The sequence below is a fragment of the Elaeis guineensis genome, chromosome 10 (assembly GCF_000442705.2).
Source record: "Elaeis guineensis isolate ETL-2024a chromosome 10, EG11, whole genome shotgun sequence".
Classification (NCBI taxonomy): domain Eukaryota; kingdom Viridiplantae; phylum Streptophyta; class Magnoliopsida; order Arecales; family Arecaceae; genus Elaeis; species Elaeis guineensis.
The window spans coordinates 9,151,710-9,178,875 of NC_026002.2; the positions used below are offsets into that span (position 1 = coordinate 9,151,710).

Consider the following 27,166-nt stretch of genomic DNA (forward strand, 5'->3'; position numbering starts at 1 on the left):
AAATACTAAAATGGATCTACTTCCATAGAGCTCTCCATTTACCACATGAATGCTGATATTAATAATGTTATTAGTAGAGTTCTTTATTTTAGATAACTAGTGGGCCCTTATTTGCTCAGTATACACTGAAATTAATAAAAAATACTTTTCTTTGGTATTGCATCCTATCCATATCTAGAATTGATCTTATTATTTTATATTTTACTACATTGATAGATATACATATAATATGTGAATTTTGCATAGTAAAAGTATATCATGAATTAATATAATTTTTTTTTTATCAGTAGCATGAAATTAACAAGATCAAGCTTGATGTGCAACAATAATAGAAATATTAGTATTAATATTATTGGCAGAAAACCACTTAAGAATATTAAAAAAAAAGTACCATATTAAATTGTCATACTCATCTCTATACTATGATATAGATTTTGTGATATGCTCAATAAACTTAATGTGTAATAATATTGGCATAATGATAACAATCAGTATTAATTCTCAATGAGGCTCAGCTTATAAGCTCATATTTAATACACTTCTTTATTTCTCAGAATAATATGCTTTCTATACAATTAGTATTAACACTATTGTTTTGAAAAGGAAAAAAACCATACCCCATATATTCAGTAGGGATAACATTAGTGATTGATGTTTGTATTGCCACACTAAGCTATTAATAATGATGCCAATCTAATGCCAAGAGTTTCTACTCAGCCATAATTTTAAAATTTATCACTTAAAGTGCAACAAAAGTTTAGCTATTAAAGCCTTCTACTTATTGTACCAACAAAAAGCTTTCTATTTATTATAATTCATTGTATTGTTCTATTAGATTTCAAAAATAGTTAGAAAAAAGAGAAAAAAAACTATACCATATGCATTGTGTTGTGCGGGTTATATGCAAGTATATAAACTAAAATAGATACTTTGCTTACATAGAGCTCTCCATTATTATTGTATTTATCATATTTTTTTATAAAAAATTATAGAGACATCCCTTCAACTTAAGATTTGTTCCAGAGACATCCTTCGATTTTAAAAGGTTCCAAATGGGACCTTTAAATTTTCAAATTACTTCAAGCTAGTCATCCAACTCCTTGCCCAGCAAATAGAGTTAGCCTACATTTACATATGATCAAAAATGCCCTATTCAAAGTACGATGAATTAAGATTTTTGAAGTGCTTTGAGATCTATGCAATGTGATCCTTAACTCTGGGCCATGTATTAAGGATGTTTTAAGATTTATGCAGGTAGATGGATGAAAGATTTCAAAATTTTTTGAAATCTATGCAATAGATGATCCTTAACTATAAGAATATATTAAGTTCTATTTTCTTTCATTAATTAATTAATAACTAATGTATGTAGCCTCTATTTATGATAACGAATCCGCCCTTGCATAATTTTTGAATGGATTCTACTTCTTGACTCTAATAAGTCTCTTTTATTTAAAATATATGTGTCTATAAAAATAATCTAGAAAAAATAAAAATTTTTTAGGAGATAGATCTCGACTTCTACAGTAATTTTATCTATTCTCGCTTAGATTCTTCTTGGATTGAAAGTTACGTCCGATCAAAATGCTGCTGAAAAGAAAATTTTTGGTTTGACAAGCCCATTTCAAATCCCAAATTAAATTTGGGTCCAATCCTAAGGGTACCATCTCTTAAAGGGCACAGCATGGCAACATAGATCTTAAAAAATCATCTGACTTAAAAAAAAGATCATCCCAATCGGATGTCATATGACCAAATTATGGTCTCTGAAACTTTAACTTCTAACTTGGCTTTCCAATGTGGTGGATTCTGTCCATCTCTATTTGTAGTAGCCAACATGGTTTACATCAAGTTTGATTATCCTCTCAGATCACATGTACTAAAGATGCTTTGAGATCTATACAAATGGATGAATGTAAATATTTGGAGAGCTTTAAGATTTGTTCAATGGATGATGCTTGACTATGTGCCACATACTAAGGGGCTTTGAGATCTATGTAGGTTGGAGTTTGGAGTGCTTTGAGATATATGTAGTGGGTAATGTTATTATGCATTATATACTAAGAGTTCTTGGAGATCTGTACCAAGACTTCACCCTAAACAACTGATACAAAGGGTATTTTGGTTATTAGATAATTTTATGCTATCATATGTCAAACATGTGATACCATTTTGTTAATACTTACTAAAAATGAATGTCATGACTAATTTAGAATTGTTGGAAACTTGAAGGATCTGTTTGGAACTTTTTAAAAATCTAGATGGTGACTTTGAGTAGGCTCTAAGTTGAGGTGTGATTCCCCTTTTTTATTTGAGCAAGGTATTGAGATCGATCTTAAATTCTGAAACCACAAATCAATGAGTTTAGTAAGAACTTAGTTTCATCAAATCTTTTACCAAAGCTTTAATGTTAAGCATGTAGTCCAACTTATTTATGATGACTAATTAATACTATGGCTTTATATTACTATGATACTAGTAACAACAACCATCACACAGTAACGTTCTTCACATAGACATGCACAAAAAAATTGGCTTCATAACGGTACATGTTTCACAATGACCCATAACATTGTGAAGTTTTTGAATGCTATTCCGTGATAGTGATATTATTAAAATCCTTGTTCAAATACGATCAAAATTGGAAATGTTAGCCTACGTGGAGGCGTGCTGCAACGCAAGCCTGGACTCTCTTTATCTCCCTATCTAGTTCTTCAAATCCTTCGTACGTACATATCTTATCCCACCCACACCACATTGACCTTCCCTGTCACTCCTTCCTTCATCTTCTCTCACCCCCTCCACCTCCGTCGTAATTGTAAAGATGGTCTTTAGAATTGAAATGTAAATGACGAGGAGCATGACTTAATCAAGTTAATTTAATTGAAGCATTAATTGAGATGATATTTCACTTTCTTAACTTTTCTCTTTCAAACTTCTCCATCCTTTTTTTTTTTTTTCTTGTGCTATTATTAGCTAGTTTGATACATGCATTAGACTATTTATGGAGTGCACATGTTTTGCACCTGATTATTTGTCAATCAATGTCTTTAGTATGTTTTAGGATGAGAGATTGCTTTCAATACGTTGGTAAACATATATATCTAAGCATCCAAAACACGTATTCTCCAAAATACAACACTCAAGAATATTTCACATGCCATGAATGCCTGCTGGTCCCTGATCGGCATCAATATTATATGGAACACTTAACCCCTAACTATGAACAGGTACACGAGATTGGCACCATTTAAGTTAAAAATATAACTCGATGGGGGAACAATACTGAAACAACTAGCAATAGTAGTAAAGGGATATGCATTTAAGATAGAACGGACCTGCAACCAAGGAGAGGTTCTTATTCGTTCAAAACTTCCATAAGCACCACTTTTATCCTACAACAAGACAAACAATATTGAAGAGCTATTGAATTTGAACGTGAGGGGAGTACCTTAGTCCCTCACAATTTCCAAAAAAAAAAAAAAAAAGGGAAAAGAAGAGCTATTGAATATGCTAACATAACTGAAGACGAAAACTTTAAACATGCATGTAACGTTACATAGAAATTGTTGATAAAGAATAATTCCTATGTGATAATTAGGAGTGCTAAACTCAAACTTATTGAAGGCTTGGTCTAAATTTTGTCTGAAACTCCACCAATCTAGGAATCAGGTTAAGACCAAATAAGTGTAGGAGAGAGAAAACTGTCACACAGTCAAGTTCACAGGTTGAGTTCATGTGTTTTCTATAACATAACTGGCACACATTAAGTTCGGATCGGTGGTGTGTCCCAAGAGAATACCATGACTTGGTTAGCTACAACCCCTTCATGTCCTCAAAATATAACTTATTAGTCACATAGCTTCAACGATTATAATTAATAAAATTTATAAAAAAAACGACGTGCATAAGAGTAAAATACGTACTTGATATACCGGGTAAACTGTTGGGTCCAAATCTATTCTACGTCAAGGTTAGGTTAGATTTATTAAAATTATTAATGCCATGTACAGTAGTAGTGTGTATTAGATGACCGAGTGCGGTGAGCATGCATTTGCTGGACCGGACAGACCAAAAATGATTTATAGAACCATTCCCAGCCGATATGCCTACATCTTATCTAGATAGTAAAACTCATGGTTAATTTCACTTCTACTAACACCCAAATCTACGTACGAATTTTCTTCTTCCCAAGGTGGTGAGGCGGGAGATAGTGAAGAGGAATTCTGGTTTGGGTCTGCTAACCCTGATCCCATGAAAGAGAACCAGTAGGGCCACTCTTTCCATTCCGGCAAGAGGAGCAGTTCGCCAGAGAGGCATAACCTGGGAAACAGAACTGATGATCACCATCATTCCTCAGGCCTTGCAATTGATGTGCGCTGTAGGGTTTTCTCATAGACCTTGCTCTATGATGGCCCCTGGGTGCATCAAGTGGGCCACCCTACTAGCCGAACTAGCTAGTTCTACACCAACGGTATCCTAGTCTCACCATTCCTAGGAAACTTTTGGATTTTGTCATTGCAACAAACCTCTTGGATCCGTTTCCTTCCACTGTGAAATTTAAAAGTGTAGAAATGTATTGGATGGCTGTTTTCATCACTTGCCGATGGGGTTGGTTCAAAGGATCAACAAGATTTGCAAAAAGTTTCTTTGGAGTGGCCAAGATCAAGGCAGCAAAGTCAAATACTCGGCTAGTTGGAAACAAGTTTATCGCTCAAAGAACTTGGGGGGGTTGAGAATATCTGATCTCACAATATTGAATCAAGCCCTCCTCCTCAAGTGGTTAGCAAAATTTTATGAAGATCAACAAAGACCTTGATAGTGGCTAATATGCAGAGTCTATTATTGATTCAAGCCACTATCTAGCTTTTCTGATAATGTTCAAAGGTTTGCAACTCCCTTCTGGAAGGGTGTTCTAAGGGTCTTCAAGTTGTTTAAAGAAGTTTCTATCTCGGTCGTGAGGAATGGCAGGTAGGCTTCCTTCTAGTTTAACATATGTATGGATAGTTATCCATTATGGCTCCAATTTTCCCAACTTGTTCTTGATGGCTCTTGACCTTCTTCTAACATTGGCTAACTTTCTATCTTGGAATAATTGGATCGAAAATTTTAGAAGTCCTATGGCATTTGCCGTGCGGGTTGAATTCCAAGATCTAGTTCTAAAATTGGGCTTGGTGACCTTTACAAGAGAAGTAGATGGCCGCATGTGGAAACAGAGTTCATCTATAAGCTTTTCGGTGAAGCACTACTACGCCTTTCCTATGCATGGAGGTATTCTCTCAGTTTGGAAAAATAATTTGAAAGCTTCCAATTCTGAAGAAAGTCGAGCTTTTTAACTTGCTTTGCTATTATAGAAAGATTTTCACAGCTTACAACTTACTTCGAAAGGGTATAAGGATATACCCTAATCATACTATGACGAAAAGAAGATGGCCAGTCACTTGATGCTTGTTTGCAACTTTGCCAAAAGCTTTTAGAGATGCCTTCTTCAGAGATTGAACATTCCCAGCCTGCCTTTAGACATTTAAAGGGTTGGGGTGAATGGCAAAATCAAATTCAGGTGAAGAAAATTTTTTTGACTGTCAAGAGTCTGATAGCAGTTGGATGTTGGATATTATGAAAGGAAAGAACTAATAGGAGATTCAATTTTGAGGCCAAGATTTTAACTGAAACAATAAAATCAGCTATTTTCTTATTTCAGAAATGAACTGCACGGACAGGAGGCGAAGCATATAGAACAGTAGCAGTGACCCTGTATTATTTAACGATGGGAGGGTAGCGGCCAATTCCACCGAAGGAAACACTTTGTCCGAAGAAAAAGATTTTAGCAATGAGAAGTTGGTAGAAGAGACAAGCTCTAGCATCATGTAAAAGATGGCCATGCAGCCCATGCATCCATGTATATTTGTTCAGAAGTGCGAAAAGGAGATTCTGGGTACGGAAAAATTATTGCATGGAACATGTCTCTCGGAGCATATGCATGGTGGATAATGCGCAATCGGGAATTGGTGAAATGCAAGGGGTGACAAGGTATGTTATATATCCACCATGGGATTTGGCATGGTCCATTCGACCTAATCCGAGCAATAATTAGACCTGGGTATGGGGGGTTCTTTAGCCGGTAGTGAATTGAGCTGTTACTCCCTCCTGATAGATGGGAATATCAGTTCTTATGTAGAATAGTAAATGGATGGAGTCTTCGCTCAAACTAGCTATTCTACATCTATATCTGAACTTAAGAAAAACTGAGAGGAATTTCCTTCCAACTAAAAAATGACAGAAAATTTGGAAGTGCCTCACTTCCATCACCTTTAACTCAAAAAAAAAAAAAAAAGGGAGGGGGGGGGGGGGGTGTGTGGAAAGAAAAAGCCACACACACAACAAACAGGCTGAAAGTAGAAAATCTAGTACAACTATCTAGATCACCCAAACTATCCTTAGTCGAATGCATCTTAACAATTTTCTGTGACATTAATGTTTAGAAGGCTCGCCAGTTCAATAATATTATATATGTTCAAAAATATTACAAGCTTTACCATATTAGATAAATGGTGCATAAGCTTTAATAAGTGATGCATTTGAAGGAGAACCATTAAAATTTGTTAGTGTTCTAGAGCCCAGGGTCGAGTTACCTGTAGGTAAAGGAGGATATCCACAGCATCATAAAGTCGTCTTACATCCATTGGATCACCAACAAGTTCTGGAGATATTTGTGACAGTAAGAGTAGAGCCTGTAGAAGACAGAAGAATATTATCATTATCTCAATCGATCAGCGAATAATAAATGAGGGCACTAAGTTTGCTACCAGTAATGCTTCTGCTGTGGTATCTGAAACCATCCATCCTTGATCCCCCATTGAGAAGGGCCATGAGCCTTTTGATTTATCCCGGTACCATGAATTGAGATCACCGGGACAGTCCTCCAGAATCTTTAAAAGACGTTAGAAATAGGTCAGGTACGACAAGGTGGCAGGGTGTAACCAACATATCACAACAAGAACTAATATATAAACAGAGGGTAGACCTGTGAGTTTTTTATAAATTCATGCGCTTTCTTAAGAGTAGGGCCAAATTCTTCAAAAAGGCCAGTGGAAATGATTGCTTGAACGGTGAAAGCTGTGTCCCATAATTGGCTGCCCTTCACTGCCTGCAGTTCATTCTATGATTTGTGAATTGATTATTTGTAACGAATGATACTTTTCAAAGCAACATCAATCAGAATCTTTGTATGAAGCTATGAGTTATTCAAATTTAATGCATATATATGTTGGTGTTAAGATAACAAGTAACGATACATGGATTATTAAGCAGGATGAAGGAGATTTCAGTAGATAAGAAGAGGCTCCCATACCATATTAAAATCCTATCTAAAAAAATAGAATATTTAACCCAAGTACACAAGCACTATAAAAATTCTTAACCTATTCAGATGTGGGATTATTGTTCCTCGGCATTGACAATGAAAGGTTTAACATTCAAAATGAATCCAAAGGACTAAGTTATGTAGGAAAATAGATTAAGGAATTCTACGCTGGAGACAGCAACAATTGACTTTTAACTTGCTCCAGAGAACCTTGAATGATGGAAAACCAAGAGTGAGCCCCACAATTACAACTGACTTTGAGCAAACAAGGAATACTGATCAAGATTTTGGCCCAGATTGTTGAAATCTAACTCAAGCCAAGCTGTAGTTACGAATTTAAGCGAAGCAAGCTTTCATGCTGTCCAAGCATCCATCCCCGAATTTTTTTCTAGCACGCTTGAAGTGCAGATTTTACCAGCTTTGCCAAGAGATGACTTGCGGAATTTTCGCCGCCATTGTCATTTATGGCTTCATATGGGAAACAGCGCAGCACTGTTATGATGATATATATAATATATTCACAGACATCAATATAGAGAGAGAATACCATGAATTGGGGCTTGTCTCACACCCTGTCTCAAGTGAAAGTATTATAATGTAGATCACGGATTTAAAAATCTCATTATCCTGTCAACTTACCCTATATATTAAAATGATGACCAACCATTATAATGATAATAACAACCATAATTTATATATTAAGATAATTACTATTATAATAATGTCATGATAACAAATAATAACAGCAAAATCATAATATTATTTTCTTCACTTTCCATTGAATAATGAAAGTTATTATTCTTGTGCTGTTTTTGGAGAAATTTGATGTAGAAAACTCGATCAACCAATACAATTTATAATATCAACCAGCTAGCCTACACTAAAAAGAAAAATTCTAGAATAAATTTATCCAAAACTGAGTTCAAACAAAAATAAAGATATAGATTTTAGCTATTCACATATAAAAGATATTAGCAACAAAAGTTACGGAAATATATGTTGTAATAAAAGAGTTAGACCACACACTTCAACATCTGGCAAAAGAAGTTAAAAATTCAAAATCAAATATGGATTATCCAAATTTAAGATAAAAAGTATGAACATGATCTACGCTTTAAAAAACACATAGATACTTTCCTCTTAAAAAAAAAGCCTAGAAACCAAAATTCATAATTTACTTTGGTGGTTTTAGATATAATCATCAGGTGGATATATACAAATTTAGATGGTGTTAGTAGCATTATATATTATTTTACCATGACATCAACAAAATCTAGTGAATTTAAATCTACTCAAAATATATAAAGACTAATAATGTTTTAGAAGATCCTTAAAATATCTATAGATCATGTTTGATGATTTGGGTTTTCAATTGGGACGATGTATCCATGACTTTAAATCATCAACTTCATTCTTAATTATGAGTTAACATAAGGCGTATATTCCAACTCTAATGAAAAATGTTAATTATTTTAGTTGTTAGATAAATTTTGAAAAGTATACAACAATTTTGAATAAATTAGACTACAAGTAAAGAAATGATAAAAGTAAAAATGTCAATAAATATAGCATTATACTTATAATTATTCAGAAATATCCACTAACAAGGCAATCAATCAGCATATATATATATATATATATATATATATATATATATATATATATATATATATATATATATATATATATAATAATTTTAAACAAAAAATAAAACATAAATAAAATAATTAAAAAAACCAAATGCTCCTATGTGAGATATAACTTAATCAATCTATTATATATAAGCTAATCGGTGGTGTTTTGAGTCTAAAATTTTGAATTGGAACTAGATTTTAGTTTAGTTAATCAAAATAACTCGACCGACCTAACCCAACTTGACCAAGTTTGCATGTGTGTTTCAAATATTAGAATAGGGCTGCATTCCAACTTAGTCATGCACTCAATAGATATCTAACTTGGATTTAGTTAAAACTTGGAACTACGGTTGAGTTATAGTCTAGTTATTAGCATAACCCAACCAACTTAATCTGATTGGATCAAATTTGTCTTGGGTTTGAAATTTTTGATCGGTATTGGGCTATAACTTGATTAATGGACTGAATTGAGTTAAGCTTGGACACTTTGTTGGTTGTGCTGTGTTGCTTTGCCCTAACTTAAACCAGTTCCAACATCATATCCAACTACATAGAGACGGAGGTTCAAGTTGAAGGAATGATAGAGTCTCTTTTATTTTTTAGGCTCTCTATGAAGTTTGACAGAGATATTTTCTGTCATATCAGTTTAATATATATAGAGATTTGACTTGAGATCAATAAATGTCCTTTTAAAATTGGTCAAATATAATATTGATAGAAGTCATTTAGAGTAGTGTGACATAATGTGGAAGGGCTTAAATAAACCTAACCTCAAAATCTCTATTATTAAAAGCAAACTTTTCAAGCAATGCGGCAAGCTCCGCCCAAACTTTGTTAGTTTGTACTATCCAACCAAAAGATTGGCATGTGGCATTGAAGTTTGTAAGAACCCGGTCCTCTTTTATTTTCCTGCATGAATTTGAAAGCAAACAAAAGAAGCAAAAAAAAAAAAAAGGGTTTTGAATCTCACGTGCCCAAAAAGGAGGGGTTTTGAACCTCACGTGTTGGACATGTGAGGCAGAAGATGACTCTTGATAGAGTTTGTCTTCCTTCTCTCCAAGTCCGATCAAGAATGGGAGATTAGAGCTCACTGGAGCTCTAAACTCCAGCTATAAATCTCTTTGCCTCTCTCTCTTAACAGGTTGCCCTTATCATTAATCACCGTCAATGAAATCCTAGTATTTTTCTTGATTTTCTACTGAGACCTCTTGATGATGAGTTGCCATCAATTTCCTCTTCGGAGCATGATAATTAACCCTACTTCTCTTCCATCCACACCTCTGGGTCTCTTGGTCGCCGTTGAAGGCCTGATTGCCACTGGAGAGATCGCTGGTTTCCCCTTGTTCAGCCTCGCCGAATCTAAATAAGATATTTAATGTTTTATTGCTCTTCTTTTCAGGGTTATTATTGCTGGTTGGCGCTGGCGAATCATCGATTTTTGGCAAGAACAGGACCTTCTTTATTCTGAGCTCTTTTTTCTTGTTTTGCTAACCACTGGTGACTATGGCCGCTACTGGGGTCATCTCCCGATCAGTGTCGAGTGTTGCCATCAGTCGCCAGCCAAAGCTCCTCGGCCATGGTCGGATGAAGAAGGGAGTGGAGGGGATTTGGATGCCCTATTTTAAGAAGCAGAAGAAGAGAACGAGAGGGCTGCCTCTCTTCTCTCTCTAGCTAGGTTGATGAATTTATAAAAAAAATTAAAAAAAGAAGAAAGTTTTTCTCTCTTTTCTCTCTCCTCTCTCTATCTTTCCTTCACTTTCTCTCTCTACAAGTTTTTTTCCTCATAGTTTTGTCTCTTTTCATGGATTTTTCTCTCTAAAAATCCTATAATCAGTAGAGGGTCTAGATGTCTAGGTATACTTAGATTAACCAATCGACCTTGGGAGGTATCCCTGATCTATAATATTCGAATATTTTCTATAAAATTTTCTATCCTTAATTGCATATGATTTTTATATTTGAGCTTGATCATATAGAAGTGCGACTGTCTGCACAAGATGTTGAGCGAAATATCTTGTTGTCGAGTTCATAGATTAAGAAGTCCATCAATTACTATATTTGAGTCAATCACCGATAGAGGTAAGAGTTCTTCAACATAATTATCTATATATTTATGAAAAATTAAATCTATATGATTGATGTATATTCTATATCTATATCGGTAAGTGTATTATATATTATTGAATTGATGTTGCTTGAATTATGATTAATTGGTGCTTAATAATTACTGAGTAAGAAAAATATGATTTAATATAATTGATAGGATATGGATGGCATCTACATTAGTCGGTTATGCAAGAAATGTGGTGTATATGCCAGGTCAGCCTTGAATTGAGATGCGGTATTATTTTTATTCTGCCATGGGTTGGAGCATGACTATGACTAACCTAATACCAAAAATTAGATTATGACTTTAATAATATGGATAGGGTATGGACGATGTTTAGACTGATTAACCATAAAAGAAATATGGTGTATATACTGGATCAACTTTGAGCTAGGATGCAGCATTGTGTTTGGCCTACCATGGGTTAGAGTATTCTTGTAATTAGTCTAATGTTGAAAAGACAAACATAAATTTGCATAACTATAAGCATAGGAAAGGGGAGCACGTGGACTAGTTGGCCATGTTTGAAATATGGCGATCAACCATGGGCTGAGATGTTTTGACTTGTCATAGGTTGAAGCATGGTTGTGACTTGTCCAATGTCAAAATTAAATCAAAATGATGAACCGAGTTTAATTGAAGGATATCTGGACTAGCCGGCATGTGTAAAATATAGTATTATGATGTCAGCCACAGGCTGAGATGCGGTTGTCGGTCACAGACAGAAATATGGTATGTGTTTAGCCTGCCATGAGCTGGAGCGTAGACAGATCTAGTCCAGTACTAGAATAATAATATTATCTGGATCAGAACTGTGTTAATTAGTTAATGATAAGTAATCTAATTGAATTACTATTGAATAGAATTGTTAATTATAATATGTAACATATTTAATAAAATTGTACCTGATGATATTATTGAACTATTAAATTGATAATGTATGAATCTTATTATTTTTTTATCATTTATATATATTTATTAAAAAATATTTTATTTTCATACTAGTGTGAGTGCAGGAGATTTTCAATGGACTATTAAGCTCACAACTCTTTTTTTCTTTTTCAAAATTATATGACACAGTTTCGGATAGGTTTGATTTGAAGTTTGAGCAACGAAGTGATCTTATAGGCCTTTCATGATCTTTAGGACTTCGCTTTAGGATTTATGCAGCCATATCATTGATCAACCCTGATGCTGGGTTTGGAGCGTGACAAAGTTTTAGTTTACTAAAAGGACTGCTCAAGTGGCAAAACCGTCTGGAGACTTCTTTTATAACCTTTCAACCCTGAATTCTAAGAAAAACTAGAATCTAGATCCATTCCTGCACCTCAATTTTTTTCAAAAAGTATAGATTTTGCTAGACATTCTATTAAATGATGGACCAAAAATTTTCAACTTCCATCAAATATTAGGTTATAGAGAAAATGAAAATGTGTGGCACTGCACTATAAGTTTGTGGCACTTCAAGCTTCTAATGTTTCACATTGGAAGTAGTTAAGAGCTTAAATAGCATGACTTGCATTAAAATATCTTTCACACTTTTTGAGAAAATATCGTTTTATATAAGACTTCCAAAATACTGAACTAATTGCAACACTTATAACTAATATAAACAAGCCAATATAGGTGTAAAAGGGCCAAAGAGAAGAGAGGGGCCTAGCTCTCAAACATGGATCATTATATAATCAAGTCGAGCTCAAGCTAACTCACATATTTTTGAGTTCAACTTCACTAGTTTTACAAACAACTCATTAAAGCGGTCTAGTAAAAGTTTTAATTTATATAGTTTGGACTAATTTTCTCAATTATATTATAATCTTATAATCTAAATATATTTTACTATTAATAAAATCTTTCATCTATAAAAATAAATATAAAATTGTTTTTATATAGATAAAAATAACAGAAACAATTTAACATACAAATTATTTATATAAATCGAGCCAAGCATGAGTGAGCCATTAGCTCTGGTTATGCTCACTTGCTAGCCAAGCTAGCCAAAATTGAGCCAAATTTTCAGCTGAACATTAGCTGATCATGAATAGCTTGCTTGTTTGACAGTCCTATAGGCCACTTCCCCTTATGTTTCCTCTTTTTACATTTCTGTAAGTGCAATGCCATGTCATGTCTTCTCCAAATGTTTAGAACTTTGACACTACTATTAAAATCTTAAAATTGAGGGGTCCAAGTAATACTATCAGGCCTAGTTGTTAGTTCTACAGTCATTGACATTACAGTTGAGGTCTTCTAGATCCTAAAGAAATGGCCACCTTCATTTAATAGTCCGTTGCAATTTGAATCCGAGTGTTTGAGCATATGCATGATTTCTTGCATTCAGCTCTTGTTGATTGTTTAGGAGGCTAGTGTGCTGACATGGGGGCTTAGTTGATTGATATGATTTGACTGATATGATGATTATCCTAGATTGACATGGGGCCTACTTAGCTTGGAAATGTATAGCCTAATTGACGAATCCTAGCAATAAATTGAAGAGATGTTTAGTTCACGATCGAAATTAGAATCAGAATGAGAATCAAAATAGTTTGGAATCAAAATTTATAATTATAACTAGAATTGAAATTGAAATTAGAATAAAAATTTAAACCTTTGGAAGAGAGTAGAAATTGAATTTTAGATAGATGAAATTATTTTCATTCCATTCCAAAATTAAAATCAAAATGAAACTCCTTCCAATCAATTGATTGGAACGAGAATTACATATTTCTATTTTGATTTCAAATTCCAACTCTCTGTGATCAAATAACTTTGAGGAAATGCCGCAGGTTTACTATAGGACTGGGCACTTATTGTGCCTCTATAATTAAAAACTATGGAAACCATTAGTGCCTCGTACTTGGAATCTCTACAGAACCTATTATTATATGATACCTGCCTAAGATCATTGCCCATGCCCTATTCTCACGCAACATCGCCTTAAGGGCCTATTCTTTTGTAGATAAAAAATTTATCTAAAAATCAATATTTTTCTGAGTAAATATTTTTTAGATAATATTTAGACAGAAAAATAATTTATCCATATTATTTTATATATTAAAAAATGGCTCAAAAATTTATTACCCATATTCTTTTGCATTACTAGTTTTCTGGATAAATTGCTAAGATCTATTTATATTTTTTATAATACTCTTTATTATATAAATATTATTAAATATAATAGTATAATATAATATATTATATTATTATATTATACTATCTTGATAGATTATTATATTATAATATATAAATATATTATATTATTATTATTTATTATTATATTATTATTATAATATATTAAAAATATTATATTATATTAATATCTTATATTAATATAATATAATATATATTATATAAAATTATTATATATAATAATATAGTATAATATATTATATTATATTAGTATATATTATTACATATAAAACATCTTATATTATTATATTGTTATCGTATTATATAAATATTATTATATATAAGAATATAACATAACATAATATAATATAATATAATATTATTATGTTATAATATAAACACATTAATATTCTAATATATTATCTTATTATATTATGATAAATTATTATTATAATATATTATAGTATATTATATTATATTATTATATTATTTTATGATTTTATGATTTTATATTATTATTATATTATTATAATATATTAAAAATATTATATTATATTAATATCTTATATTAATAAAATATAATAAAATTATATATTATATAAAATTATTATATATAATAATATAATATAATATATTATATTAGTATATATTATTATATTTAAAATATCTTATATTATTATATTATTATGGTATTATAAATATTATTATATATAATAATATAATATAGTATAATATAATATTATTATATTATAATATATTGGAGTAGGATTTTGCTATAGTGCTCCATAATATTATTTTACTATCAAGGGCATTTAAGACATTATACAATTATTATTTTTATATTTTATTTTTTTAAAAATAATATTTTATTATTTTTAATTGTTCTGCTTCTTCTTTTTCGTTTCTTCTGACTGCCGCCTCCCTCCCATCCCCGCCCCCCATCCTCCTCCTCTGTCTGCCTCCCATCGCCACCTGCCCCCCACCCTGCAGCATCACCCACAGCTTCTCCGAGGCCATCCCACTGCTTGGCTCCTCATCACTGGCCTCCCCACTACTCGTCTCCCCACCACTGCATGCCGACTCCTCCATCCACCTCTCTGGAGCTCGACCCCATTGCTGCATGCCGCCCATCTCTCCATCACTTGGGCCCACCACCACAGCTGCCCCCTTTCCTCCTTCTCCATGCACCTCTTTGCTACTCAGGCAAGCCATCGCAGCCACCTCCTTTCCTCCTCCTTGCCGCAACCACTAGCCTCTCCTTCGATTAAGCCTGTTGCTCGTCTCTCCATCGCTGTCGATCGCTTCCCTGCCCCCTTCCTCCTTTTATGTCATTCGGGCCTGCCATCCTTTTTCTCCTCATCTTCCTCCACCGCTCGTCTTCTAGAAGCCACCTCTGTACCCCCATTTCTCCTCCTCTACCGCTCGGGGCCACCGCTCATCTCCTCACCACGACACACCAACCTCTGACGAGAAGGGATGGTGCTTTATTGAAAGGAAGAAGGGATATGGGGTGGGACTTACTAATTTTTTTTTTACTTCTGGATTGCACTTGAACTTTAAGTTATTTACCACCCCAGCCATGCATAAGGCTAGTTGCTGATAAATAGATCACTACTATCCATCTTAAAATGGACGGTTAGAAAAAAACTTATAATGACATGACTAAAATAGGCTTTGGAGCACCGTAGCAAAAACTTATTAGAGTATATTAATATATAATAATATATTATATTATTTTAATATCTTATATTACTATAATAAAATATATATTATTATATTTTATTATATTTTATATTATTATAATATAATATTATAATAATTTATTATAACATTATAATATAATATTTTATCGTATATTAAAATATAATATAGTATATGATAATATAATATAATATAATATATAAGATTAAGGGTATATTAGGAATGAATTAAAAATATTACTTTTCTAATTGATGAAAAAATAATTTAGCCATCTCATAGAGGGGTAAGATTTATCTCCATTTCATAGATAAATACTATCCATGAAAAAATAACTTATCCATCTTGAAAAACAGGAGAACATGAATAAGTTGGTTAATAAAAAAATTGATCAATTTTTTTATGATGTTTATCCATAAAAGAACATGCCCTAAATAGCGAGTGGAAAAATGAAAGAGGCGGAATGCATTCACTACCACATGTGATACTGAGAGAGAGGGAAATGCTCATCCTTTACCATGCATGTCCTTTTACGTGCACGCCCAGGAGTTCTCCTAATCCCACTCTCTCTCTCTCTCTCTCACTCACTCTCTGTGTTCTTATATCCCACTCTCCCACTCATGCTCTCACTTCCATGCCCTTTCTCACTTTCCCTTCCTTCCTCTCCCTCTCATTCCCTCTCACACACACTCTCTCTCATTCTCTCTTGCACTCTCTTGTCCTTTTTCTCTCCATTTCTATTCCTTTTCTTTTCAATTTTCTCTCTGTGGGTGCATAGGTGTGTTTAGTTGTAGGTGTTTATCTCTCTCTCCCCCACCCTACTGTAGAAGTAGGGCAAGGTTAGTGATCCGCTTCCCCTTGCCATCACAATAATAATTTAAAAATTAAGATCTTTGAAAATTTTAGAAATTTTATATATTATGCTATTATTTTATGTGTGGTTTTAAATTGTTAAGTCTTGCAACATCCATATGACCTAATTTGATTATCTAATTTTTGACACCTATAAGTACAAAAGTGACTTAACACTTCTTAAGGTGTTTTTAAATTAGTTTTAATGATTTTTGCATCTATTTATTTAATTGGTTAAGCATGTTATATTTTATCTTGAAAATAGTGTAAAAACTTGACTGGATATCTTCTGAATATATATATAGACACACACACACTATAATTTGTTCTAGCCTCAGGATTATATATTGAGCTTACCAACTTATAATCTAAGAAACTAATTTTGATATGGCACCATAAATGATTAGAATAGTGATATTTGTGTTGGAGTAAATTGTAAGGATTATCCCACATGGAGAAGAAATGAGATATTTGTAAGCTTTATAACTGGAAATGCCAAGAGTTAGAATTAAATAAACCATTGGATCAAGGAGTGGGCTCTAGTACTTGGGCCACATGGGGCTAGATAAATAAATATTTATAGTAGTCAAAAGATGGGCACTCGGGGCACTTGGGCATCTTGGGTCTTGAAATTTAGATTTATTTTTTTACTTTTAAAATATATTTTTCAAAATATAATTATAGATTTGAATTTTATTTTCAGACAAATATGTACAAACCGAATTATGAAAAGACACAACTGTTGAATAGTCATGTCTCTTGGTTGGTGACAGTTAGTCACTATAAAAGATCATACTTCTTCAGAATCTTTTGAGATCTTTTCACAACTTCTATAGAGAGAGTTTAGATTGCTTTGTTGTATTCCAAAAGAGACTTGTGTTCAAAAAAATGGGGGCAATATCTCTTTTGAGAAAGTGTATTAAACACACCTCAAAGTATTAGTGAATTTGTGTTTCCATACTTCCTGTTATTTCAATTCAAAAGAGATACTACTATGGATGCAATAGATTCTAGTTTAAAGGTTTCTGTCCGATAAGACATGATCAAGTTGAATCATTTTGATGGTTCCAACTACACTCGATGGAAGGACAGAATGGTGTTTCTGCTTGCAACCCTGAAAGTTCATCATGTTCTTGATCCTGATCTTCAATGCATACCCGATCCAACACCAAATGAAACAGAAACTATTAAGGCAAAAAGGAAGAAGAGACAAGAAGATGAATTGATGTGTCGAGGACATATTCTGAATTCACTCACAGATCATTTATATGATTTGTACTCCAATCTGCAAACACCAAAGGAGATATGGAAGGCCTTGGTGACGAAATACGAAAATGAGAAGAAAGGTATGGACAAATTCCTTGCTTTAAATTATCAATTTTGAGTTTAAGATGAATGATCAGACTCCTCTTATGGATCAAGTCCATGAACTTCAAATTTTGATCTCTAAGATGAGTGATTTGGAGATCAAAGTTCCTGATTCTCTCCAAGTGGGGCCCATACTTTCGAAGTTACCTCCATCTTGGAATGAATATAGAAAGAAAGTATTGCATTCTGCAGAAAGCATTACTATTGATCAATTTCAGACTCATCTGCAAATAGAGGCTGAAAGTCATGCATGTGATGCACTTATTATGAACACTAATGTGAATTTTGTGAGTGAAGAAAGTTCTGGAAAAACTCAGAATAATCTGAAGGTTCAAAAAAATGCAAAATCTTTCAAGAAGCAAAAGCTCTTGAGGAAGAATAGGCTTTGCTTCCATTGCGGGAAGAAAGGGCACTATATTCGTGAATGCAGGTATAGAAATGCTGCTTTAAAGTTGAAGGAAGGATCTGAAAATGCTAAGGCAAATCTAATCGAGGGAGAAAGCAAGGAACTTGTAGCCATGATGACTAAAATGAAAATTGGAATGGACACAGAACTTAATATGGCAACCTCTAATAAATCTGTTGATTGGTTCCTTGATTCTGGCGCCACAATACATGTGTGCAATAATAAAGAGAAGTTCAAGGCATATCAAAAGTTGAAAGAACCAAAGAGGTTCTGATGGGAAACAAAACTCTACCAAAGTGCTTGGAAAAGGATATGTGGAATTGAACTTTACTTCTGACTAGAAATTAACCTTAGTGAATATATTTCATGTATCAGACATTAGAAAGAACCTTATGTCTGCAAACTTGCTTTGTAAGAAAAGATTTAAGATTGTTCTAGAGTCAGACAAAGTTATTGTGTCCAAAAGGGGATGTTTGTAGGGAAGGGTTATCTTCGTGATGGATTGTTCAAGCTTAGCATTAATGAAATAAATTTATATTTTGTTTACATTGTTGATTCATCATCATTATGGCATGCTAGACTAGGACACATAAATTTTAGATCTTTGAAAGTTATGTCTAAGCATGACTATATTTCTTGCAAATTTGAAAATCATTATAAATGCCAAATTTGTGTTCAAGCCAAAATGACTAAGAAACCTTTTCCAAAGGCTGAACGAAATACAAATCTATTAGAGTTAATTCATTTTGATATTTGTGAATTAAATGGCTTGTTAATTAGAGGAGAAAAAAGATATTTTATTACTTTCATAGATGATTATTCTTGTTATACTCATATATTTTTGTTGCAGATTAAGCATAAAGCATTTGAAAAGTTTAAGAAATATAAATCTATAGTTGAAAATCAAAAAAAAAAATAAAATAAAATTCTTCATAGTGATAGAGGAGGAGAATATTTTCAAAAAGATTTTGATCTTTATTGTGAAGAAAATAGTATTATACGTCAAAAATCCACTCCTTTCACTTCTCAACAAAATGGTTTGGCAGAAAAAAAAAATAGAACTTTAGTTGATATGATTAATACAATGATTTTGAGAGCTAAATTATTTTTTTACTTGTGAGAAAAGCATTGTTTACTGCATGTTACATACAATTCTTAGTTTCTCCTTATGAAAGATGGAATGGGAGAAAATCTAATTTATCTTATTTCAAAGTGTGGGGGTGTTTAGCTTTTTACAAAGTACCTGGCCCTCAAAAGATAAAATTAGGACCAAGAGGAATTAAAAGTGTGTTTGTAGGATATGCACATAATTCAAAAGCATATAGTACTTTTAGACTTAGAGTCAAAAGTTATTGTTGAATCTATACATGTTGAATTTTTTGAGGACAAACTTGTGAATGATTTTATTGTGCATGAACCTACCCAAGATTTTGTTATGCATGAATATGTTTCTGATAAAATAATTGGATGGACTCCTGACTTTTCTACTAGTGAGAAAAGAAAAAAAAGTGAAGGTTCAAACGAACCAAGGAGGAGTCAAAGGCAAAGAAAAGAAAAACCTCTAGGTGCAGACTTTATAAACTCCAGTCTATTATTTTCCTTGTTGAGGGAGATAGAACTAAAGTTTTAAACCAATATTCTATTGTGCTTAACATTGATGATGACCCAAAGTCTTTTAGTGAGGCAATGATCTCGAGAGATGCAGCATTCTGAAAGAAAGTTGTAAATGACGAAATGGACTCCATTATGTCAAATAACACTTGGAGTTTGGTGGATTTACCTCTTGGTTCGAAGCCAATAGGGTGTAAATGGGTGTTTAGAAGGAAGTATAACACCCATGGTTCTATCCAAATATTTAAGACTAGGTTGGTAGCAAAAGATTTTACATAAAAAGGAGTAGACTATTTTGATACATATGCACCAGTGGCAAAAAAATCCATTAGAGTGCTTATTGCTCTAGCATCCATATATAATTTACATATGCACCAAATGAATGTTAAAATAGCTTTTTTGAATGGAGACTTAAAAGAGAAAGTTTACATGGAACAACCCACAACTTGATGGGTTTGTACTTCTGGAAAATAAAATCGAAGTGTGCAAATTAGTTAAGTCTCCATATGGTTTGAAACAAGCACCAAAATAATGGTATTAAAAATTTGATTTTGCTATTTTATCTTTTGGGTTTAAGCATAATAGTGCTGATAAGTGCATATATTCCAATTTTACTTTAGAATATGGAGTAATTATATGTCTATATGTGGATGACATTTTGATATTCGGTACCAACATGATAGGAATTCATGAGACTAAAAAGTATCTAACTTCGGTATTCAAAATGAAAGATTTAAATAAAGTGGATACTATTTTGGAAATTAAAGTGAGGAGACATAGTAAGGGTTATGCATTTAATCAGTCTCACTACATAGATAAGGTGATAAATAAGTTTAAGCATTTTGAAATAAAAGAAGCGAATACACCTTATGATTCGAGCATGAAGTTAATGCAAACCGAGGGCAGAATAGTAGCACAGTTGGAATATGCTAGTGCTATTAATAGCTTGATGTATGCAATGTATTGCACACATCCTGATATAGCCTACACTATGTGCAAATTATCAAGATACACTAGTAAACCTAGTGTTGATCATTGGAAATAGTTACAAGAGTATTAGGCTATCTCAAAAAGATTATTAGTTTTGAGTTGGTGTACTTAGATTTTTCAGCTATTTTAGAAGGATACTCAGATGCAAGCTAGATAACTAATGTCAGTGATAATAAATCCACTTCACAGTGAATTATTATATTGGATGGAGATGCAGTGAGTTGAGCATCCAAGAAACAAACATGCATATCTCACTCTACAATGGAATCTGAGTTTATTGCGTTGGTAGCAGTAGGCAAGGAAGCAAAATGGCTGAGAAATTTATTATTGGATATAGAGTTGCGGCCACAACCAATGCCAGCTATTATCTTGTACTGCGACAGTGAAGCAACAACGTCTAATGCTTATAGTGAAGTTTATAATAGTAAGTCTAGATATATTAGCCTCAAACATGAATATGTTTGCAAACCAATCCTGAGTGATGTGATAACAATCACATACATGAGGTCAATAAAGAATTTAGCTAATCCTCTAACCAAACCATTGCCAAGGGATTTAGTGAGGATAATAGCTAATGGAATGGGACTGAACATTAACCCAAGAAAATAGATACCGATGATGGGAACCCAACTTTGAGTTATCAAAAGTAATTCCAAAGTTTAATAGGTAATAACAAGTCATCATTTTGTGTCTATTTAAGCACCAAATTGGTGAGTTCTTTTCAAACAAATAAGTGGTGTTTACTGTTATGATAGGAAGGATGAATTTAAGAAATCTTAATGAAGTTAAAATAAGTTTGTCTACTATAACAGGAACAAAAGTCAAACTTCACCTATATGAACATAGAAGTGGTGCAGCTTCAACAAGAGTTTACGGGTTTTACTCTTGTAAATGTTCAAGAATAATGGATAAGCACATGGCCATAAAAGTGCTAAAGCTAGTTATAGACTTTTTGAAGAAGTTGATGAATTTTATGAGTGTAATATTTTCGATCTTAATAAATAGGAGTATTGGTTTAATCTTTGGATACCAATAACTTCATTAAGATCTTAAAATACTTATACTAATTGAAGGTTTAATCGAAAGACACCTTCTTATATGCATGATATTTATCATGTGAAAAGATACCCTTACAATTTAGTGGGGGATTGTTGGAGTAAATTGTAAGGATTATCCCACATGGAGAACAAATGAGACATTTGTAAGCTTTATAATTGGGAATGCCAAGAGTTGGAATTAAATAAACCATTGGACCAAGGGGTGGGCTCTAGTGCTTGGGCCACATGGGGCTAGATAAATAAATATTTATGCAAGTCAAAAGATGGGCACTTGGGCACTCGGGGCACTTCGGCATCTTGGGTCTTAAAATTCAAACTTATTTTTTTTTTACTTTTGAAATTTATTTTTCAAAATATAATTGTAGATTTGAATTTTATTTTTAGATAATTATGTACAAACTGAATTATGAAAAGGCATAACTGTTGAATAGTCATTTCTCTTGGTTGGTGAGTGTTAGTCACTATAAAAGGTAATACTTCTTCAGAATCTTTTGAGATCTTTTCACAACTTCTGCAGAAAGAGTTTAGATTGCTTTGTTATATCCCAAAAGAGATTTGTGTTCAGAAAAGTTGGGGCAATATCTCTTTTGAGATAGTGTATTAAGCACACCTCAAAGCATTAGTGAATTTGTGTTTCCATACTTCCTGTTATTTCAATTTGGGTACCATTATCTATTGTTTGTTATCTCTCGCCCGACATATAACATAGAGTATGTGGTTGTAGTCAAATATTAGATCTAGTATAAGGTTGTTAAAAGTATGCTTTTGAAAAGAAAAATAAATATTATTCTCTGATATTTTATAAGAATGAGATTTTGCTCAATCAATGATATATAATTATGTTTGATTTGTTATTTGTTGATGTGCTCTAACCCACTCCAAAGTGTTATGTTGCTTGCTAAGCTGGTATAGCTCATTATTTTTCTCATTCATTGCTTTTAGATTTTAGTCAATGATTGACTGTGGGACTTCAGGAGAGCATGCTAGATTATTAGGAGCATTTAGTAGATCTAAATTCTTGAGGATTAATATTACCTTATTAGTAATTTAAAATTATGATGATGTAGTTAGATTTATTGTTCAAGTAGCCTTGCATGTTTGTTTGGTTTGCCTTGCAGATCTATTATGCACTATGTTTGAGGCATGACATATTATTTTTACGATTGTGAATTAACTATATAAATTAAATCCACATGGATTTTAGACTTGACAAGTGTCATGTTAAGAAATAGACTCCTAAACAATAAAGTAAATCAAATTCAACAAATATGATATGACAAGATGATACCTATCACTTGTGTCTATTAATAGAGGTATATGAAGTCAAGTTCAATTTAAAAGTTGTTCTAAACCTTTATTTTCATGCCATCTTCAGCAATCCATATATAGTCATCAGCTCTTGCAAGGTGCATCTTATATGCCTCTGAATTTGATCCTTCCAACCAGCACACCACCATATTTAGTGCCTGTAAGTTTGAAAAATGCAGTCCACAGCTTAGCATTATCAGCTTCATGATGGTATGAGAGCACAAATAAAACCATATAAGGTCATTTTTTGTTTCTCTTAAATGATATAGGTGTGCATACTACAATTTATTATAGGTGGAAAGAAATTGATATTCTTACAAAAACGTGGCGGTAAAAGTTGAGAGGTGTTGCTAAAATGGCATGTTACATCTAATATAAATTGTGAGTGAGAATTATATGTGCAATGCGATATTATGGACCAAAACATCCACCTAGGAGATCCTCCTTTACTAATATATGGCATTGATTTGATTATTTTCAAGAATGCATACATAATTCTCATCTAACTACACATATATTGAGCTTCAAGGACTATTGGACTAAAGATGACAGTGAAATTCACTATCAAGAGGAGAGAAGAATTAACATGAATCTGCATTCCAAGATACAAAGTAATAACACTATCCGATCAAACATCTATGAAGAAGAGGAGGAAGAGGACTCCTAAACTAGCACATCAAGTGTTAAACAAGGATACTACTATTCTTAGCATCAAAACTTCTATCTCTATGATAGATTACAGAAAGAAGAGAATTCCACAAGGGTTTCACGTGTGTCAGATTTTTTGATGCTGGTAGTCTATAGATGCACTTGTACGAAGAGAGTCATATTTTTTTCTTTCTTAACAAACCTTCAAATGTGGCTGCAGTACTTCAGATGGTTATTGGATCATTTAGTGATCGGATGTTACTTGCCACTAGAAAGTATTGCCAAAGTTTGTGAAAAATTTGGATTCTTTTTGGTAAATAACTTTGAATCTTGCGTTGTAGTTGTTGCGGGAAAGACTCACCAATTGAGACCAGTTCTCCACAAGAGCATGCCCAAGACAATGTAGCAAGGTTATACTAGCTATGGACCTAGACACTATCCATTTAGCCCACCGCATAGGCTGAGCCCGCACTTGCGACCTACGACTAACCTTGATATGGAAGAGTGGGGGAGATTTCTCTCACAATGATGGCCAGAACATAGCCCAATGGCCTGTAGAGCTAGACCTGATAAATATAGACTTCGGCTAGCAGCCTACAGGCTCAACTTTCAGATAAAAAAAGGTATGAAGGAGATCCCCAAGGTAAATAAGAAAAGGCAAGTAAGAACATCCACAAATACTCAGGAGCTCTAACTCCATCCTTACTATCTTTTCTCTCCATTATTTCAAAAAGCTCTAGCTAACTTAGGCATCGGAGGATCTCCAACCAGAACATTCCTAGTGAATGTGGATTTTCTTTATAGGTACTCTTCGACATCGTAGATCTCGATCGATATCTAGCTTCAGCCACATTAGCATTTTTTCAAAGTCTTGCAATAATAGATTAGTGCTAGAGGAAGGATCTAAGTCTCTTTGAGAGAAAAAAAATATGGTATAGATGAGAGCACAAAACTCTATGACCTTCCACTAGCAATCCACCCATCACAGCCGAAGCAGTGCTGCTCGTGGATCCGTTGTAGTGCAACCTCCGGCCATGATAGATCTACCACCATTTGAAACCCTGGCTCAGCATATCCAGGTCCTGATCGATGCTATACAATGGCTCCAATAAGTGATGGAGCAACGACGGCAGCATGTGGAACCAGATCCTTAAGCGGTCTCCTCCCATCTCAGCCAGCTGTCTTGCTCCCGGAGTCTGAGACCCATCCTCCGGTGACACTCTCTCACCAATCCACTATCGCTCCAATTTGTTTATCTTTCTATTGGAGCTTGAGGGAAGAGGCGTATCAGAAAAGCTCTTCCTCCATTGGTGGTTCAACCCCGACCTACTTTTCTAAGATCGAAAGGTCTCGATGGGAGGACAAGCTCAAGAAGAGAGTACAAGACATCAAGCATTGCCTCAATGAAGTCCAAAGTGGGCCTCATCAGAGTAGCGATGGCCTTGATTTCAACTCTTGACCACCATTCACCCAGACCATCTTAGAGGAAATAATCTTGAGTTGATTCAAAGTACCTTAGCTGGAGTTGTATGATCGTTCCATGGATCCTCTTGATCATCTACAGGGTTATAGAACCCTCATGATGCTCCAAGACACTTCAAACGCCCTCCTGTGTCTTGGCTTCTCTGCCACCCTCAAAAAGTCAGGATGGGCATGATACTCTAGACTCCAGTCAGGATCCATTTATTTATTTGAGCAACTTGATAGGCTGTTTATTACTTACTTTAGCAACTGTCGACCCCAACTAACAAACTCAAATAGCCTCTTCTCTCTCTAGCAAGAAGAGGGTGAGTTACTGCGCAACTACATCATGCACTTTAACATTGTTCTACTTAAGGTGTGGGACCTTAACCAATAGATGATAATGTCAGCACTTAAGCGAGATTTACGGAATGAGCACCTCATCTTCTCTCTTGACAAGAAGTTTTCGAGGGACTATGTAGACCTGCTGGCCTGAGCTCGAAAATATACCAAGAGGAGGAAGCCCAGGAGCTACATAGGTAGGCAAAAGAAAAGAAGATCTTCAATAAGAAGAGAGGTCAGAAAGATCCTCAGATGTCTCAGATCGAGAGAGTCTTTTCGATCTAAAAGAACTATCACCTAAGGAGTCCTCCCCGATGATTCAACAGTTATACTTCTCTGTCTACCCTCCAATCCCAGATTATGATGGAGATCGATAGTCAAGGATATTTGCGATGATCCAAATTGATGAAAATTTCTTCAGATAGGAGCAGGAGGTCTTGTCGCTTCCACCGTGATCATGACCACAACACCGAGGAGTGCCACCAACTCAAAGATAAGATTGAAATCTTGATCCACAGAGGCTATCTCGACAAGTATGTGCAGGAGCGACACAATTGAGCCCCCGATGAGGAGAACAACAACAACCAACCAACGGTCAGTGTCATCAATGCCATCTCCACCCTAACTAGAGGTGCGGGGGCAGGAGATAGAATTAGGGAGATAAAAGAAATGGCACCCTGGGGGGCATCACTTTTCTTCCTAACTATTAAGGAAAGTCATTGGCCCATCATCGTATTGTCGACGACAACCAGCCCTAATGTAAATATACTTTCCATTTACAATGAAAACCTATATGACATTCTGGTTTACAATGTTGTCTCAAGGATAAAATTATCCATCGATCTAAAAAAGGAGAGGCTAGAGCGGAGGTCATATTGATCGATGCATGACCCTAGCATTGATGTCCTCGAAAGTAGCCTCGAAAGGCTCATGTGGTGCATGACAGTCCAATCGGATAATCGGATCCTCTACTGATCTTCACACATAGATGAAGCCTCAAGCCTCTCGAGGCTTGGCACCCAAAAGAGAGAGAAAGACTTTTTGAGGCTTCCCATGATATGGAGGCTCGATCATTGAGAAGATCAATGTGGCCCACTATAGCTACATGACTCACTATAATCGAGACGATCTACTATAGCTGTCAACGTGGCCTACTTTAGTCACGGATGGTCCATTATAGCCACACGCTCACTA

The 27,166-nt window shown here is 34.0% G+C and overlaps 1 protein-coding gene across 1 annotated transcript in view; it reads right to left on the reverse strand.

The window, feature by feature from the left end:
- The window catches only part of LOC105053370 (cycloartenol Synthase), a 96,578-nt gene that overhangs the window by 17,236 nt on the left and 52,176 nt on the right, over positions 1–27,166 (reverse strand). The window contains 5 exon segments of the mRNA XM_073244978.1: positions 3,339–3,395; positions 6,633–6,731; positions 6,807–6,929; positions 7,025–7,147; positions 23,566–23,679. Coding sequence (XP_073101079.1) covers positions 3,339–3,395; positions 6,633–6,731; positions 6,807–6,929; positions 7,025–7,147; positions 23,566–23,679 — 516 coding nt within the window.